The sequence below is a fragment of the Lactuca sativa genome, chromosome 5, assembly GCF_002870075.4.
Source record: "Lactuca sativa cultivar Salinas chromosome 5, Lsat_Salinas_v11, whole genome shotgun sequence".
NCBI lineage: Eukaryota > Viridiplantae > Streptophyta > Magnoliopsida > Asterales > Asteraceae > Lactuca > Lactuca sativa.
This window is the reverse complement of record NC_056627.2, coordinates 254332283-254348903: the sequence shown is the minus strand read 5'-3', so window position 1 is coordinate 254348903 and position 16621 is coordinate 254332283. Positions and strand designations below refer to the sequence as shown.

General features: G+C 33.6%; 2 protein-coding genes and 1 non-coding gene across 3 annotated transcripts; all 3 read right to left on the bottom strand.

The window, feature by feature from the left end:
* Positions 1–6288: 6288 nt before the first annotated feature.
* Positions 6289–6372, bottom strand: TRNAL-CAA (transfer RNA leucine (anticodon CAA)). The gene has a single exon. It is a non-coding gene; the product is annotated as a tRNA-Leu (tRNA).
* Positions 6373–8190: 1818 nt separating this feature from the next.
* Positions 8191–9144, bottom strand: LOC111913293 (uncharacterized). The gene has a single exon (XM_023909017.2). It carries the CDS (start codon positions 9142–9144, stop codon positions 8191–8193), a length of 954 nt encoding a protein of 317 aa, XP_023764785.2.
* A 389-nt stretch (positions 9145–9533) lies between these two features.
* On the bottom strand, positions 9534–11611 carry LOC111913258 (2-oxoglutarate-dependent dioxygenase 19). Its single transcript, XM_023908975.3, has 4 exons — positions 11202–11611; positions 10875–11110; positions 10090–10420; positions 9534–9969 (listed from the first exon to the last, which is right to left on the bottom strand). Exons 1-4 carry the CDS (start codon positions 11544–11546, stop codon positions 9724–9726), a joined length of 1158 nt encoding a protein of 385 aa, XP_023764743.1. The 5' UTR covers positions 11547–11611; the 3' UTR covers positions 9534–9723.
* Between the last annotated feature and the right edge of the window lie 5010 nt (positions 11612–16621).

Genomic DNA, 16621 nt, shown 5'->3' with positions numbered 1-16621 from the left:
CCCATTACCTCCACATTCGTAACACTTCTTTTCATTGAATATACAATCTCTGGAATAGTGACTAGCTCTTCTCCATTTGTAGCAGGTCACCTCCCCACCGTATCTCCCAAGGTGCTTCTTCTTGCACTTATAGAACCACCTTGCTTCAAAATTTCCCCTAGGTTTTTTTTTTTTTGGGCCAGTATTTGAAAATATACCTTTCTTTTCAAACTTTAGGATTCCTTCACTCTTCCTCTTTTCGTTAACTTCAGTCTTGTCGGCGTCTCTTGCCTTGATCATGCTTTCCATAGACCTTGTAGCCCAGAATTCTTCTTCGAAAGTAGAAGCCTACTTAACAGGAATACTGTACTCCCATGGTAGTTCGTTAGAGTACCTATCCGTTTTTTAAGCTCGTTTGGGTGCAAGGTGAAAGGCGAAGTACATTTTGTTTGTGAAGGTGTTGGTGTATTCCTCAATTGACATGATGCCTTTCTTTAGTCTCAGAAGCTGGTTCTCCAGCTCTAGCATGTTTTGGGCTAAGCAGTACTTGCACTTGAAGTGAACTAAGAATTCTATCCATGTCAGTTTTAGTGGCTCGTTAGGGCTTAAAACCTTTCTTAAGATATTCCACCAGCGAACAGCCCTGCCTCTAAATTGTCGCACCGCGTAAGTGGTTTGTAACTTGCCTTTGCAACCAGAAGTAATGAAAGCCAACTAAATTTCAGAAATCCAATCTATAACCTCGATCAGACCTTCCTTTCCACTAAAAGTTGATGATTTGAAAGTCGTAAAGTCCTTGTAAGTGCATCCATTCCATTCAATCTACATTTCAGGGTCATTCATCTTAACCACTTGGGGTTCCATACGACTCACTGTCTTAATGGAGTCATCACCTATCATTTAGTGGTATATTTCCATCGTTAAAGACTTCTCCTAATATTTGTTGCTTGTCATCACAGTTTATATTTTCATTGCTAATGTCTTTTACTAGTGTTCATTGCCTAATCATCACATTGAATATACGGTTCTTACATCACATGAACTTGTAATTCGTTAGTAGAGTACATCGCATGAATACACGGTTCTTACATCACTTGAACTTGTAATTCTTAGGTAGAGTACATCACATGAATACACGGTTCTTACATCGCTTGAACTCGTAAATTCATTACCTACAGGTTGTAAACCTTCGGTGTTCCATTGGACTATTTAGATTAGTCTTTGGTTTTCATCTATACTCTGGTAGACGACTACATCGTAATCATCGCAAGTGAGGGTCAGAGCATCTCCTAATCATTTTCCGTCTCTTATTTCCCATCGCTCATCACCTATCACTACACTATATATATATATATATATATATATATATATATATATATATATATATATATATATATATATATATAATGTATATGAAAATACTTGTATAATCAATCGAGTAAAATCATATCATATGAGTTCATCAACACATATTGCAAATAATAAGCACATATAGGATTTTATTATCTAAAAACTTCATATATATATATATATATATATATATATATATATATATATATATATATTGTATATGAAAATACTTGTATAATCAATCGAGTAAAATCATATCATATGAGTTCATCAACACATATTGCAAATAGTAGGCACATATAGGATTTTATTATCTAAATACTTCATATCTATGTGTAGATGAAAGTAACTATGCACTTACTTGTTAAAGTGGATGATTAAAAAGTAGGGCAGTGATTCGCTTCCGTACTTGGCTTTTACTTTTGATGCGATCTTGGTTCATATTACTAAGTATTAGTTTTATAAGTCTGGTGACTAATGATAGTATAGATTCCTCACGAATCCCAATTTCTACATCAAGATTTATCAATTAAGGAACAACTAGGTAGGATCATATCAGATGTAGGGTCCGTTTGGTATACATAGTATACTATTTGGAAATCCTACTTTAAACACCTCACTAAATACAACCTATACATCATCCCCGTAAGTAGATCAATCAATATAATGATGTTGGAATCACTGATAAATCATAATTGTAGGCTCATAATAATGACTATGACTACAATTAAAAGTTACACTTGAATAAAATAAGTGTAGCTTAACTTACAGAGTATTCTGATGAAAACCAGGGATTATGTGGGCAGAACTCTGATCCGGGAGCTTCTTTTCGCCAACTATCAACACCGCAAGGCTTTGCTAAAGGGGTCGAAAACTTCTAGAGTAAAAGGGTGTAAAGATACGAGAGGAAATCCAGAGGTTTACGGGTGAGGACGTGAAAAATGAGGCTGAAATCGAAGGAATATATATATATATATATATATATATATATATATATATATATATATATATATATATATATATATATATATATATATATATATATAGTTAAAATCTGAGTACACATCATGCATACGGTCAGACGTGAACACGTGTCGTTCTCTATGTGGTGCCATGTGTCGCATTCTGGGTGGAGTGTCAGTGCGATTTTGCAAGATGTTTCTGCGTGTGGGTGCATGCGAAGAATTTATGTTTTTTAGAAAATTGATATCTTCTTCATGCGAACTCCATTTTCTAAGGGTTTTATATCCACGCATAGTTATCGACGTGATTTACAACTTTTATTTAGACTCTGTCTGCTAACTTTGACTTTATTTTTATTGTTTTATTATTAACAGGCTTAACTCCATTCATGACTGTCTTTATATCAACGAATAAGTAATGACGAGATCTTCAACTCTCTTTTAGATTGTTTTTCCTAACAATCGACAAATTTCAGTTTCAGTTTCTGAGTTGTATAGTGCTACGCTGAAATGTTAGAAAAAGCATAACTTCATCTCACGAAGTCAGATTTAGGCATTTTTTATATGGACGGAGTCCTTGTCACATATACTATAACTTTGGTTAAGATTATTTATCCTAAATAATCTTCAATCAAAATGTCAATTTTAACACTTGTAATATTCAAATTAACTAGACCGAATCTGCAGGTGTTAAAAGAGCAGATGAGGACCGAGAGGGTGAGATATCGGGCGTACTGGGATTGACCGATGAGGCAAAGGGATCGAAAGAGAGTGACTCGTGAGGAGTCTGCTGTACGAGAGTCGAGTCATCAAGAGGGTTTTCGGGTATAAAAGTATCTGAAATGGAGGAGGTTTTGTGGAGGTTGGGAGATGGAAGAAGTACATGCTCGAGAAACGAGTGGGAAGGAGAGTTGTTGGGGGCCATGGTCCCAAAAGGAAACACAGTCTCATCAAAAATCATGTGTCTATAAATGATAGTTTGTTTTGTATGAAGGTTTATATATCGATATCCTTTATGGTTTGAGGTATATCCAAGAAAAATACAAGGAATAGAATGTGGGAAAAGTTAGTGGGGAACAACAGTGTGAGGAAAATAAAGGCAACCGAAAACACACAAATTATGATAAGTGGGAGTTTTGGTGTATAACTTTTAAAATGGAGTGTCATTTTTTATATTGGTGGTTGGAAGGATATTTAGGAGATGTACAACCATTAGAAGGTCTTCAACCCGGTATTTGGGAGGAAGACGAGCTTGAAGAAGAAGGGTACGAACAATATTGTTGATGGTGCGTAAGATGCGTTCAGATTTAATTACCGTTTTGTTGGTATATGTGAGGACAAGAAAAACGCATGTGAATGCCATTTGTATCACAAAGTTGTTGGAATTGTTTGCTACGATATTCACCACCATTGTCGCATTGTATGGTTTTAATGTCGAAGTGAAATTGATTAAGAACAATGGCACGAAAATGGACAAATTTAGAGAAGACCTCAGCTTTGACCCGTAAAGGGTACACCCATAGGTAATGTGAATAATCATCCAAAAATATGACATAATATTTTATCCCACTAATACTAGTGACCGGGGAAGTCCAAACATCAGAATGGACAAGCTCAAAAGGAGACAAAGTAATGGAATTAGATAAACTAAAAGGTAATTTGACATGTTTGCCCATTTGACAACATTCGCACAAGTTTGACAACTTATTATTGAAACATGAAATAAAATGACTATCAACTAATTACTTAAAAACTTGGTGGCTAAGTTAACCAAGACGTTGATGCCAAACTTGGGGAGTAATGGAAGCAAATACTTGAATGGTGGGGTGTAGTGAGAGGATAGAGATCCCCAGTACTGTCACATCGCATAAGAATTTGTTTGGTTTTGAGTTCCTTCACAGAAAAACCAAAAGAATCAAATTCAATAGAAACTAAATTTTCACAAGTAAAACGACGAATACAAATGAATTTTTTAATAATTTGAGGAGTAATAAGGACGTTTTTTAGAGTGAGGGTACGATATGAATTAGTGTGCAGAACAGTAGTGTGCCTCACTTTATTTACAGGAATTGAAGAGTCATCTCCAACTACAAGAGAATTAGGAAACATGTTAATATCATAAATAGTAGAAATTATACCTACATTTGAATGAAGGTGTGAGGTGGCCCCAGTATCCATATACCATCCCGTGTTGCCCGGATCCGAAAACGACATTATATTGAACATTTAGGGGAAAGTATTGGGTTGATCAGACCCAAATTGTTGTTGTTGGGTTGCTTGTGGAGTGAGAAACTCCTGTTGGGTTGGAGTTGTCACATTAGGTGGCCCAAAAAAATAATGGGCTTGATTGGTAGCACTTTTGACACCGGTACCACCCGTATGCTTGGCCATGTGAGTTTTGCAAGGGACCGGTAAGTTGGTTGTCCACTGTCGAAGCGAACATCGTCGAAACGGCATCCTCTGCTCTGATTCCGGCCACCTCTATTGTTGTCACATGATGAATTTCCCTTACGAGGAATATTGAACCATGCCATCTATCGCTAAAACGTGAGGAGAAGAAGAATGATCAATGTGAGAAGTCATAGAGTTCTTGTTGTGATCATGTTGGAGTTCTTGTTCTTCCACAACAAGCATAAAGCGAGCCTTCATGAATGAGGGAAACGACTCAGTGTGTAACAGGTGGTGATGGCGATGTACGAGAACTTGGAGGACAAGCCACTGAGTAGATGAGATAGTAAGGTGATGGCGATGTACGAGAACTTGGAGGACAAGCCACTGAGTAGATGAGATAGCAAGTTTCGATCAGTAACCGAGGCTCCAAGGTTCTCAGGTTAATCATCAATCTTCTTGATATGAGCACATTACGTGGAAACCCAAGAATCCCCCTTGATGATGTTGCGATGTTCAGTCTCCAATTGATGTGCTCGGGATTCTTTGTTGTTAGGAAACAATGTTTCCAGGCTATTTCAAAGACCATAGTCTGTCACCTTTTTCTCTAATACCATTCGTAGAAGAGATGTGGAGAGGGTGCTATAAATCCATGACTTGAAAAATGGAGTCATGGTGAGTCGATTCAGAAGAAGCTAAAGCTTTTCCATTAGGAGGTTTGAGATTTTGATCGTGACCAAACCTAATACTTTCATTCACTCAAGTATAAATAATACACAAGTGTAATAACGGACGACTACATGGCCAAATACAGGATGGGCTATGCTAAAGAATATGGACTACAGTAAATGACTAAAACTAATACAACATAATAATACAAATATATATATAGTTTAACACTACTCACTATATTTGATAGTGACGAGTTTGTAATGAACATTCAATAGTTGAGAAAGTCGTGCTACCCAACCCTACTACGTTCAACTTAGTACGTTGTTTGAGTGTTTGAGTGATATTTCTTTTGAACATCATGTCACTCTAGGTTTAAAATTTATCAGATTCGGATTTGGGGTAACTTCATTTTAAAACGACTTCATAGAGTGGGTGTTGTCGTGGTATTATTTCTAAGGCATTCTTTTGGTTAAATAGTATGTTGATATAACGATGTACAAATCAAGTTTTTTCAGGACTGATAAATTAAAAAAAAGTATCAGTTTTATTTATAATTCGTATGTACAAGTGTGATGACTGATCTAGTTATTATATTATAGGGTGGGATATACTTCCGGATGCCATGATTGATTGTCAAAAGATGACATAAATATTGGATTTGGATCCTACTAAATGAAAACTAAACTCGTAATAAAAAAAATCCAAAATAAGCAAATGAAAAACTAAACTTATATTACTTCACTTATAAATCAAAGAGTGAACTTCATACAAACATGCGTATCTTAGTAAAAATATAGGGGTAAAATAGGTTTCCGATTACGAGTTTGAACCGGGAAAGAGCTGCAAATATATTTCCACCGGCACAATTGGAGAAAACGGTTTGACTTTTGTATTGAAGTAAATGTTGACTTTGACAACACAATTGGAAAAAAAAGATTGTCAGAAGTGGGATTTGAACCCACGCCCTCTTTCGAAGACCAGAACTTGAGTCTGGCGCCTTAGACCACTCGGCCATCCTGACGTTTTTGTTTGTTTAGCTGATACATATTCAAATATACTTTACCTTATACATATGAGATGCTGAAAAGTGAAAACCACAATTAACTGCTACAAAATTAATAAAAAACTTAAATAGCAAAATTTATTCAAATACAAAAAATGTAACTTGATAACGTCGTGAAATCTTTGAATAATAATATAAGCTTCGTAGCAAAGAAATGTGAAAAAACTCAAATTTAGAGGGAACCAGAAAACTTAATCATAGTCTTTGGCTCAAATTTATCTAACAAACGCAATTTGCTGGAGACAATTATTTTTTAAACAACTGTAACTGTCCAATCTCGGCTATTGATTATTTTCAACTAATTAAGTTTATTAATTCATTAAAAATTTAATTGAGTTCTCTAATCATATTTTTATTATTTACTGAACACTTGTAACAGTATTTTTAACAATAGAACTTTCATTCACATGCGTTCGTATACATCTAAAGGTCACTAACAATGAAAATACATGTTCTTTGTTATAAAGTTATCTTATTTTTTGAACGACTTAATTAATTTTTATATATAGAAAACTCACACTAGCAAGAAGCTAGGGAGAAGGAAAAAAAACAATTACAAAAACAAAGAGCTAATTGGGTTTTTTAACCAAGAAATGCAACTGATATTTGTTTTTATAACCAAACCATAAGAACAAGAATTGCTTAGGGTTATAGATCCCATTTTTTAAGTGGATTAGGATTGGCGTACTGTCAATACGACTATCATTTTTTCTCACAAAAAAGTTCAACAAGATTAGAAATTTGTTTGTTCTTGATCTCTTATATATGAATATCCTTCTTATCTTTAAAATCCAAAATATGTTCTTTAAAATCCAAAATGTGTACAAATCTTTGTCGGTGTTTTGTGGGCATCGAAGTAGGCCCCACGTTCTAATAAAACGATAGTTATAATTTTTATCCCACATAAAAACTGAACTGTATAGCCATCATAAAGGGTTTTGCTAAGGCTATATGGAGTGGTCACTACAAACTCACCGAAAAAGTGGTGCCACCTATGCGCCACATCATCTTCACCACCAACCCACTCCACTATGGAAATGGTCACCACTAACAATATTTACTTTTTTATTATTATTATTATTTTAACATTTTGTTAAGTAAATAACATAATTTTTAAAATAGGTAATTTTTTTTTTATTTTTCGTAACACTATATGAAATAAAAAACATAATTTATAAGATAAATAAATTTTATGAAAATACAAAAAAAAAAAAAAAAAACTTTCATTAATTAAAAACATAGAAATTCATTAATTAAAAACATAGAAATTTAAAACCTAAAATTACTAAAACACACATAAAACCTAACAAATCAACTACTACACTACTTAACTAAAAAAAAAAAGTAAAAAAAAAAAAAGTAAAACACAAAAACCGTAGAATAGTACTACTCATTGTCATCATCATCATCATCCTCATCCTCATCCGCCTCGTCGTCACCGTCTGCATTCTCGTCGTAATCATCGCCCTCGTCCTCTTCGTCTTCATCGTCATTTCCCCCTTGGTGTTGTCTCTCCCATATGTGCTCGGTCAAATCGTGTCGTAGATTGTGATGTGTTTCACGATTTTGTATTTCCAAAACCCTAGAGAAGTATGCCGGGCTGCCAACTTGTATTACTGCAGGTGGGTTAAGTGCATCGTTGTCGGTATATGAACAAATAGCTCTGCCCTCTTCTTCTATTATCATGTTATGTAAAATCACACAGGCAGTCAACACTGTCGTTAGTTTTGCCCTATCCCATGTTCTTGCTGGATGCTTGATTATGTGTCATCTTTGTTATAGGACTCCAAATGCTTTTTCAACGTCCTTCCGTGCAGATTCCTGTGCTAACTTGAACAATTTTCGTTTCTCATCTGCTGGAAACGAAAAAGACTTAACAAATGTAGCATACTCTGGGTATATCCCATCACCTAGGTAATATCCATACTTGTATTCATTTCCATTCACAACGTATGACATATGTGGTGCTTTACCCTGCAAAATATCGTTAAATATCGGAGACGCATGGAGCACATTCAGGTCATTGTTTGACCCCGCCATGCCAAAGAATGCATGCCAAAACCATAGGTCGTTTGAAACAACCGCCTCCAGTATAACAGTCGGGACCCCATGATCTCCTCGTGTGAACTGACCACGCCACGCATTGGGACAATTTGCCCACTCCCAATGTGTACAATCAATACTACCAAGCATCCCTGGAAAACCATGTTTAGCTTCATGCGCGGCATATAACTGTTCGACATCACTTTTAGTCGGATGTCGCAGGTATATGTCACGGTAAAGCTCTATCACATACTCACAGAAAAGGTATGTACAATCTCGACCCGTCCTCTCCGACATTTTCAGATACTCATCTGATGCGTCTGCGGTTATACCATATCCCAATTGTCTAAGAGCGGCCGTACATTTTTGTACTGTGGTAAAACCACGTTTACCTCTAGCATCCCAACGTAATTGGAAAAACTCATAATTACGTTCCAAATCTGAAGCTATACGTAAAAATAAGTTTCTACTAATACGAAAATGGTCTTCGAATTTCGAAAGGTCATAAAGACTATCAGGGGCAAAATAATCACGTACCAAAAGTTCATGTGCCGCCTCTCGATCCCGATTGATATATTTTCTATGTTTCTTCTCGCGATGTGAAGTTTCGCCTCTCTGACTAATCGCGTCTTGTGCCGCAGACAATAGTGTGTGCAAAACCAAATTATCATCAGAATCGCTATCCATTTTTTGGTTGAGTTTGTATGTTTGTTTTGAAAGAATTTGTATGAATGTTTTAAAAAAAATTGTGTATGTGGATGTATATATAGATAGAGAAAGTAAATTAAAGAATTAATTAATTAATTAATTAATTTTTTTTTTTGTCCAAACGGTAAGAAAGAAACGGTCGAAAATGAGCCACCAATCAAATCAAGCGTCTCAACCCGTCTTCGCGTCCACGGAACAAGACCCCCACCAGAAGGTGGGGCGGTGTTCACGCGTGAAGGGAGCTGACACGTCAGCTCCCACGCGTCTTCCGAGTGCCACTCCTGATAGCCTAACGATCTTTCATCTTTATAAAAAGATGTGAATACTGATCTCCTTGATAGTTGATCTTACAATCAAGAACAACCATAGAAAGTCAATCTAGTCCCGTCCAATTCTTTCCCCCAACCAAACGCCATTAGTACGTATGCATACCAAAAAACAAAATACAAAATTTATGCAACAAAAACAATAGCATAAATACAAATCAGGGTGTCGTGAAAAAATCAACCACTCACTAACGTTGACATCACATGGGACACACATACACTTATTAATTCTTCATACACGAACCTGGTCCAAACAAGTTTTCCTGTACAGTTTGTTGCTTTGTTGCATTTCCACATACTCCTTGTACTTCATCGGAACAAATGTCGCCGGACACCTTTCTTCATCCACCAACTCGTAAGCCGGCCTCACTGCTGTATCTGGCGACGGCCCATTTGCTACAGCCACTGATATCCTTGTGAAAGCATTATTTACAACCGCACGATGCTCCACACTTTTGTACCTCCCATTACTAAAAATCTACACACCCAAAAAACATTATCAACAGATACTTAGGCACGTTTGTTACAAAAGACATGACATAAATAGGTTTTATGTCGAGTCCAGTCTTGTCACATGTAATAAAAAATACTTAGGTACCTCAAGGTGGTCTGCAGTATTGACTAGAAACGAGCCGGGAAGAGTATTGTTCACATCGACCCATTGACCATTGTGCTTAACTTGAAGTCCGCCTATGCCATTTTCTATGAGGAATGTAAGGAGGCCGTGATCCGAATGAGGTGGCAACCCTATTGCGAGATCGGGTTGTGGGCAAGGGGGGTAAAGATTGACAATACATATCTGTAAACTCGATTCCAGTTTTAAAGCTTTTTCTATGCAAGTGTGATCAAGTCCTAGGCTCGTTGATATCCCACTAAGTAACCCCCTTGCTACTTCTCTAGTTCTTTTTGTGTACTCGAATAGAACATCACTGCAAAACAAGAATCATATCAAAGTTATTACATGATTTAACCTCAAAAGGTAATGGCGTAATGACAAAACCATGTTTCTTTTTCCCGTGTTAGGATAAAATCTTTTCTGTACAAATGATTTACAAAAATGATTTAAGAAGATGACGACACAATTGAAAAAATGAATGGAAAGAATAGACTGAGTCAAAATTTTAAATAAATGATGCCCGTCTAAAACATGATATGTATCTAGCTCCTTTTTATTCTGAATGAACCGTGTGAATGGAATTTGATTAATCTTCACGATTGTATTTTGTTGACCAAACATGTACACTCATGATAAGATGAGTAGGAAGCGAATTTGATTAACACCCTTCAATAACAATAGAATACTGAAACCTTTTGAAAAGAAACAAATATGTAGTTTTAGCATGAACGGATATCAATGGAACTTAAAAGAATGAAACTGGTTACCTGAACCCCAGGGGCTTGTTAGGCGAGTGAAACTCCGGGTGTACAATAAGCTTCAGAAAATCTCTCCAGCAAAAAAACTTTTCCTTCTTAGTATTGAAGCTTGTTCCATATCTGATTGGATCACGAACATCCTTTTCCTCAAAATCTTTCTTTTCTTCATCTGTCAGATCAAAAAATTCACTCGATTTTTTTATAACCATGTTCATCAAAGTCTCGGGAACGCCATGATTAATCACCTAAACAATTTAAAACCATCAAAAAGAGCTTAAGAACAATTAATCTGCAGCCATATTTTAAGCGACTGAATTCAAGATAGATAGCAAGAACCTGAAAAAATCCCCATTCAGTGCAGGCTTTATCAAGGTCTTGGATCACTTGACACCGTAGGGTAGGATCAGGGGACGTGAGCAATGAAAAATCAATGACGGGGATCGAATCTTGAGGATCTGAAGCAGGGTACTCGTTAGAGTTTGTGGAGTAGGCGTAGATAGAAGGGATGGACTTGAGATCAGAAGATTCGGTTAATCTTTTAACGGAGTTCATCTTCAAATGCTCAACATAAGTTATACACAGTGTAAACCGGCATATATATTTATACACACAGAAAATACATACAATAATATCATATGACCAATCAATGAAGCATGCATGCATGAACATTGGTTGCCACATGTGATGGTCGTCTTCACATCGGGCCACACTAAATATCTACCGGACTATCCCTGCTAGCTGTCTAACCGTCTGCCCATATTGACTACCTTTTTAGCAGTACAAATTACAAAATAACTACCTTTTTTTGACATTAGTGCACGAACGATCATTTTCGCAAGTGGTCAAATTGCAAGATCCTACGTAGTTGCAAAATATGTTTTTCAGAGAAAAGTACGAAGATTTTTATTAGGTTTTGCAATTTTGGAGTCGAGAAATACCCGTAAGTCAACAAGGTGGGATTTCATAGTTAATTCGCCATTGGTGTTAACTCATCAAATAAAACAGGCAAAGGTAAAAGAATAGCAAGGTCCTATAGGCATGCTGGGCAGCTGCCCCTAAAAAAAAAAAAAAAAAAAAAAAAATAAAAAATAATAATAATAATAATAATAATAATAATAATAATAATAATAATAATAATAATAATAATAATAATAATATAGTTTTTTTTTAAAATAAAATATTATATTTTAATCCTTCAAAATTATATATTGACTCTTGAAAAATATTTGCCCCATAAAAAATTATACAATTAAAAAAAAAAACAAAAAAATAAAAATAAAAAAATAAAAACTACCCCTCTTTGGAAAATTCTTGGGTCTACCCCTGCCTATAGTCCTCAATATCGTTGAGAAGATGAAGATGTGCTTTTTTGACTTAGAACGAAAGCGAACAATAAAGAGAAACTCAAAAGTATCTCTAAATATTATTAAAAGAAAAACTTTATTACATCATCTAAAACAATAAGGGTCGTTGATTGTGTTTTTTTTTTTTTTTAATAGATTTTACATCCTTAGGGTAATTTGCTTACGTCACCTTGATCAAACAAGAAGTCAACCCGTTTGTTTTGAAGCTTTACACAATTCCTTAATGATTTTAAAGTTTCCAAAATCAGATTCCGTTACCAATATTAATTTCCATCCGTTATATTATAAAATTAAATACAGAAATTGAATAAGAATGATACTTGAATTATTTCCAAACATACAACCACAAAATTGATTCCTTATTAATGTAAACCTTAAATTTAGGCTCTATTTTCATTCAAAAATACTTTCCAAATATATTATATGTTAAAATCTCGAAAACTATTAATTTCAAACTTCAAAATTTTCGGATATTATTATGAACCAACACATTTTCAACCATGATATCTTCTATTTTAAGTTTAAATGAGATTTCAACTAATTGCATGCTAATTTTCATCCTATTGACTTATATATATATATATATATATATATATATATATATATATATATATATATATATATATATATATATTTCAAACCTTTTTATTAATCGATTTACACAAATATTCTGTCATAATTCTTTCGTAGAAAACAAAAGCAAAAAAACCTCAACCTTCCTATCGGTTTGATTAGTCGAATAAGTGTATGTACTTCTTCCTTAAATCCTTTTAACCCCTTTTAATCTGTAAGTTTGATACTGTTTTTGAATTTATATGTTTTTACTCATTCGTATGGTTCTTTTTTTAATACTTATAATTTGGATGTATAATGTTGTTTTTGAATTTATATTTTTTTTGATGTTGTGTTTGTTTCTTGGTTCCATCTTTTTAATCTGTAACTATGATCGTATTTTGAAAACAACAAACTCAATGTTAAACTTGGATGTTATATATAATAAAATTATGATGTTACATGTGTGTATACCTTTTTAAAAAAATCAATAGACAAGACAAGAGATGACATGACATAATACAATAGACAAGTTGTAAAAAAGACATGAACGCCCTCATTAGAAATTTTTCTTATGTCTTTGGTAGTAACAAATTCAAAATTAGAAATATACCTTCTCAACAGCTGATGTGAGCTTTAAAGTTAAATATAACCATGTTGTCAAAGATGAAAATAGGCCCCTGTATTCTTTGTTTACAAAGAATCGGTACCATACATAGGTAGGTAAGAATATGCAGTATAACAGAAGTGTGTACTCAACTAGAGTCGGCGTTTGACCCTGAAATACCAAAAGGATGCCTTAGAATCTTCTGAAAAAAATTCAAGTATACTCAAGAACCAAAAATGTAATCTACTCTAAACCTTAAGTAAAAAAATAGAAAAATATAAATCGAGTCGTTGTGTTATACTTTTTTTTTTTTTTTTTTTTTTTTTTTAATTTTGATCCAAGGGAAAATGGTTATTTTAAAAAAACTAACAACTAGGCTGTTAACTTAGACAATCATAAAAGTTTTATGAAATAGTGAAACAAGGTCCAAAAACAGCAACCTGATTCTTTCTGGGACCAAAAACAAAAAAAAAATAACTTAACACAAGGACCAAATATGTAATTTACTAAAAAAAATGAAAAAACTTTTGTTTATAGTGTATGCCCCCACTTTTGAGGTTATGGTGGTGGATTGAGCTTCATCACTTCTGCCTTCAATTTGCTCTTTGCTTTGTAATAAAAACTGTTCTTTACTATCACTTGATCATTTCTTGCAGGTTCTTGATCAATTGATATATTCTTTGTTGTATTTCAAATTCAATAACAAAAACTATAATTAATTAATTTCTCATTGAAGTTAATAAATTATAAATTTATCTAACTTTTTGCCCATCCAGGTTTTCTCATTGCTACAACATCACAAAGTTAATCATATCACATATTTTTCCTAAATAAGAAACAATAATATCAACAAAAGAAGCTATTTAATTTTGTAATAAAGTTGAATAAATAAATAAATAATAATAAGAAGAAGAAGAACCTTGTATTGGCACCATATTTTATGTTTGACCTTATCGTCATATTCAAATCCTCTCATAATTTGAGGCATTGTGATTAACCATAATGCAACAATGCTTGGATCTTTCATGCTATCAATAATATGCTGAAACACAAAAACATGTGTTTTGAAGTTTTAAAGTGAGATAATTGTTACAAGAAGAAAAGGGGTAGAATCGTAATTTGCATTTACCTCACAAGGGAAGCCTTTTTTTTCATTATGTTGTAAGCTTTCCATGGAGGCTCGATAACCTTCAAAATAATTAAAACTAAGAGGGTGTTTCTTTTTTCCTTCATTAAGCTCTGTAGTGAATGACTATATGGATAAAATGTTCTATACATAAAGATTGTAGATAAAAATGGAAAATAAAAAGCAATGGCTTATGAGTAATCAGAAAAAAGAACCAAATCTAGGAACCAACATCGAATAAAACCCTACTTTCTTTACTTCAAAAAAAATTAACGTACTTGCACATACTCAAAATCGTAGAACGAATTTCACAAAAAAAATGTTATTTCATAAAAAATGAACCTGAAAAAAAAAATGATGGTAAACCGAAGAAGACATATCAAAATCAACAAAAAACGAAGATATAAACATAAATGATGCGCCTGATAAATGATTTCTTTCGTATTATCCCTAAAATCAAAAACAAGCCATCAACGAATCTTAACATTGTTGATGATATTGACAATAACTCAGCTTAGAGAAAAAAGGACCTGGTATGAGTGACGAAGTGGAGAGAGATGATTAGCTTCGCTGCAGATTAATTTGTGATCCATTATAAATGCATTCGAAGAATATATGAAATTCATAGAACGCGTAGTGTATCCGATTTAGCTGTCGTGGCTTAGCAATTTCCACGTCGTAACTGGGTACTCCTTTATTAGGATGGAAGATTTAAACTTTAAACACCAAAATAAGATGATGGAAGGTGCATATCATATTATTACCTTTAAGGTTGTATGCGTCCGTAGAATATCATTAGACTTGTACATCAAAGCAGTAATATAAATTGTAACAAAGAGACCTACAAATGGTTATCCAAAAAATTATAAAATTTGTAACAAAACTTGTATATTGGTAAGTGAATATTTTTTTTCCAAATATATGATTACTTAAAATAATGAATCATATTATTAAACAAAATATGTTGCTTTTACGGGTCTCACACCTAACAGACATTGAAGTTCTACCATTTGTTTAATTCATTTGCTTTTTTTTCTGCGACATTTGTGAATATTTTATACCTAGTACCTCCTATTTTACTTATTGCTTGTCAAATCGACTTATCAGAGCACGTCAATTCGTATGTGTTAGATCGAGTACACTTTAGGAAATAAAAGTAATGTTGCACAAGATCACCCATCCATCGTGCGTTACTAAATTCTATTTACTTCGTTAGTATTGTTATAGAAAGGTTTTTGATGAATATGTTACATTTTTTTTTATTTTATATAGTTTCTTGTTTATATTTGTTTTTAAAAAAAGTTAAATCCTGATTTAATGAATGCAAGTCAGCAGATTGTAAAGGTTCAAAAAGAGAAATTACTAAATATAGGATGATCATTGCTATGTCAGGCCAAAATAAAATTCTAAAGTAACAAATGCTAAATTCAAAAGGTAAGCACTTGTAATGCAGATTACATATTATACTTACCAAATAAATAAACAAAAACTAATCTCATCCTCAAATAAATTACATTTTAACTAACATCAATAAATTATGATTACACTATCTTGATTTTTAATTATACATTATAGAGAGTCGGTTAAGTAATGAAAAATTTGCTACAACTGGTCTTTACCTGATTGTCGGAGGTACATGTAATACTCATTTGACAAATTTCATTACTTCCAAAAATATTCAATTCTATTCGTTACAATTGACACTTCTTTCCATTAACTTTTTATGATCGTTTGGTGTTGTATTTAAGTATATTCTTAGTATGTGATTTCCATCTTAAATCGTTTAGTAGATCCTATATTCATCCAATTGTAGGTTATCGACACCTTCATCTTTTTAACATTCTCATCAATTCGACTCGATTTTATTAATCTCTATTTGAAATTTTTAATTTTTTTGATCTGTTTAGGGTTATCAGTTGAACTCATTGAGCCGATGATGAAGGAATTCGTGCTTTTAACTGTGTGCTATGGTATGTGTCTACCTTATCACATGTTTAAGAAATAGAGCTTCAATTTACCAATTTCCTTAATGGTTTTGTCTCTACTTTAATTATGGTTGGCTACTTTTGTAATAAATGGGTATATAATGAAAATCAAGTTTTTTTTT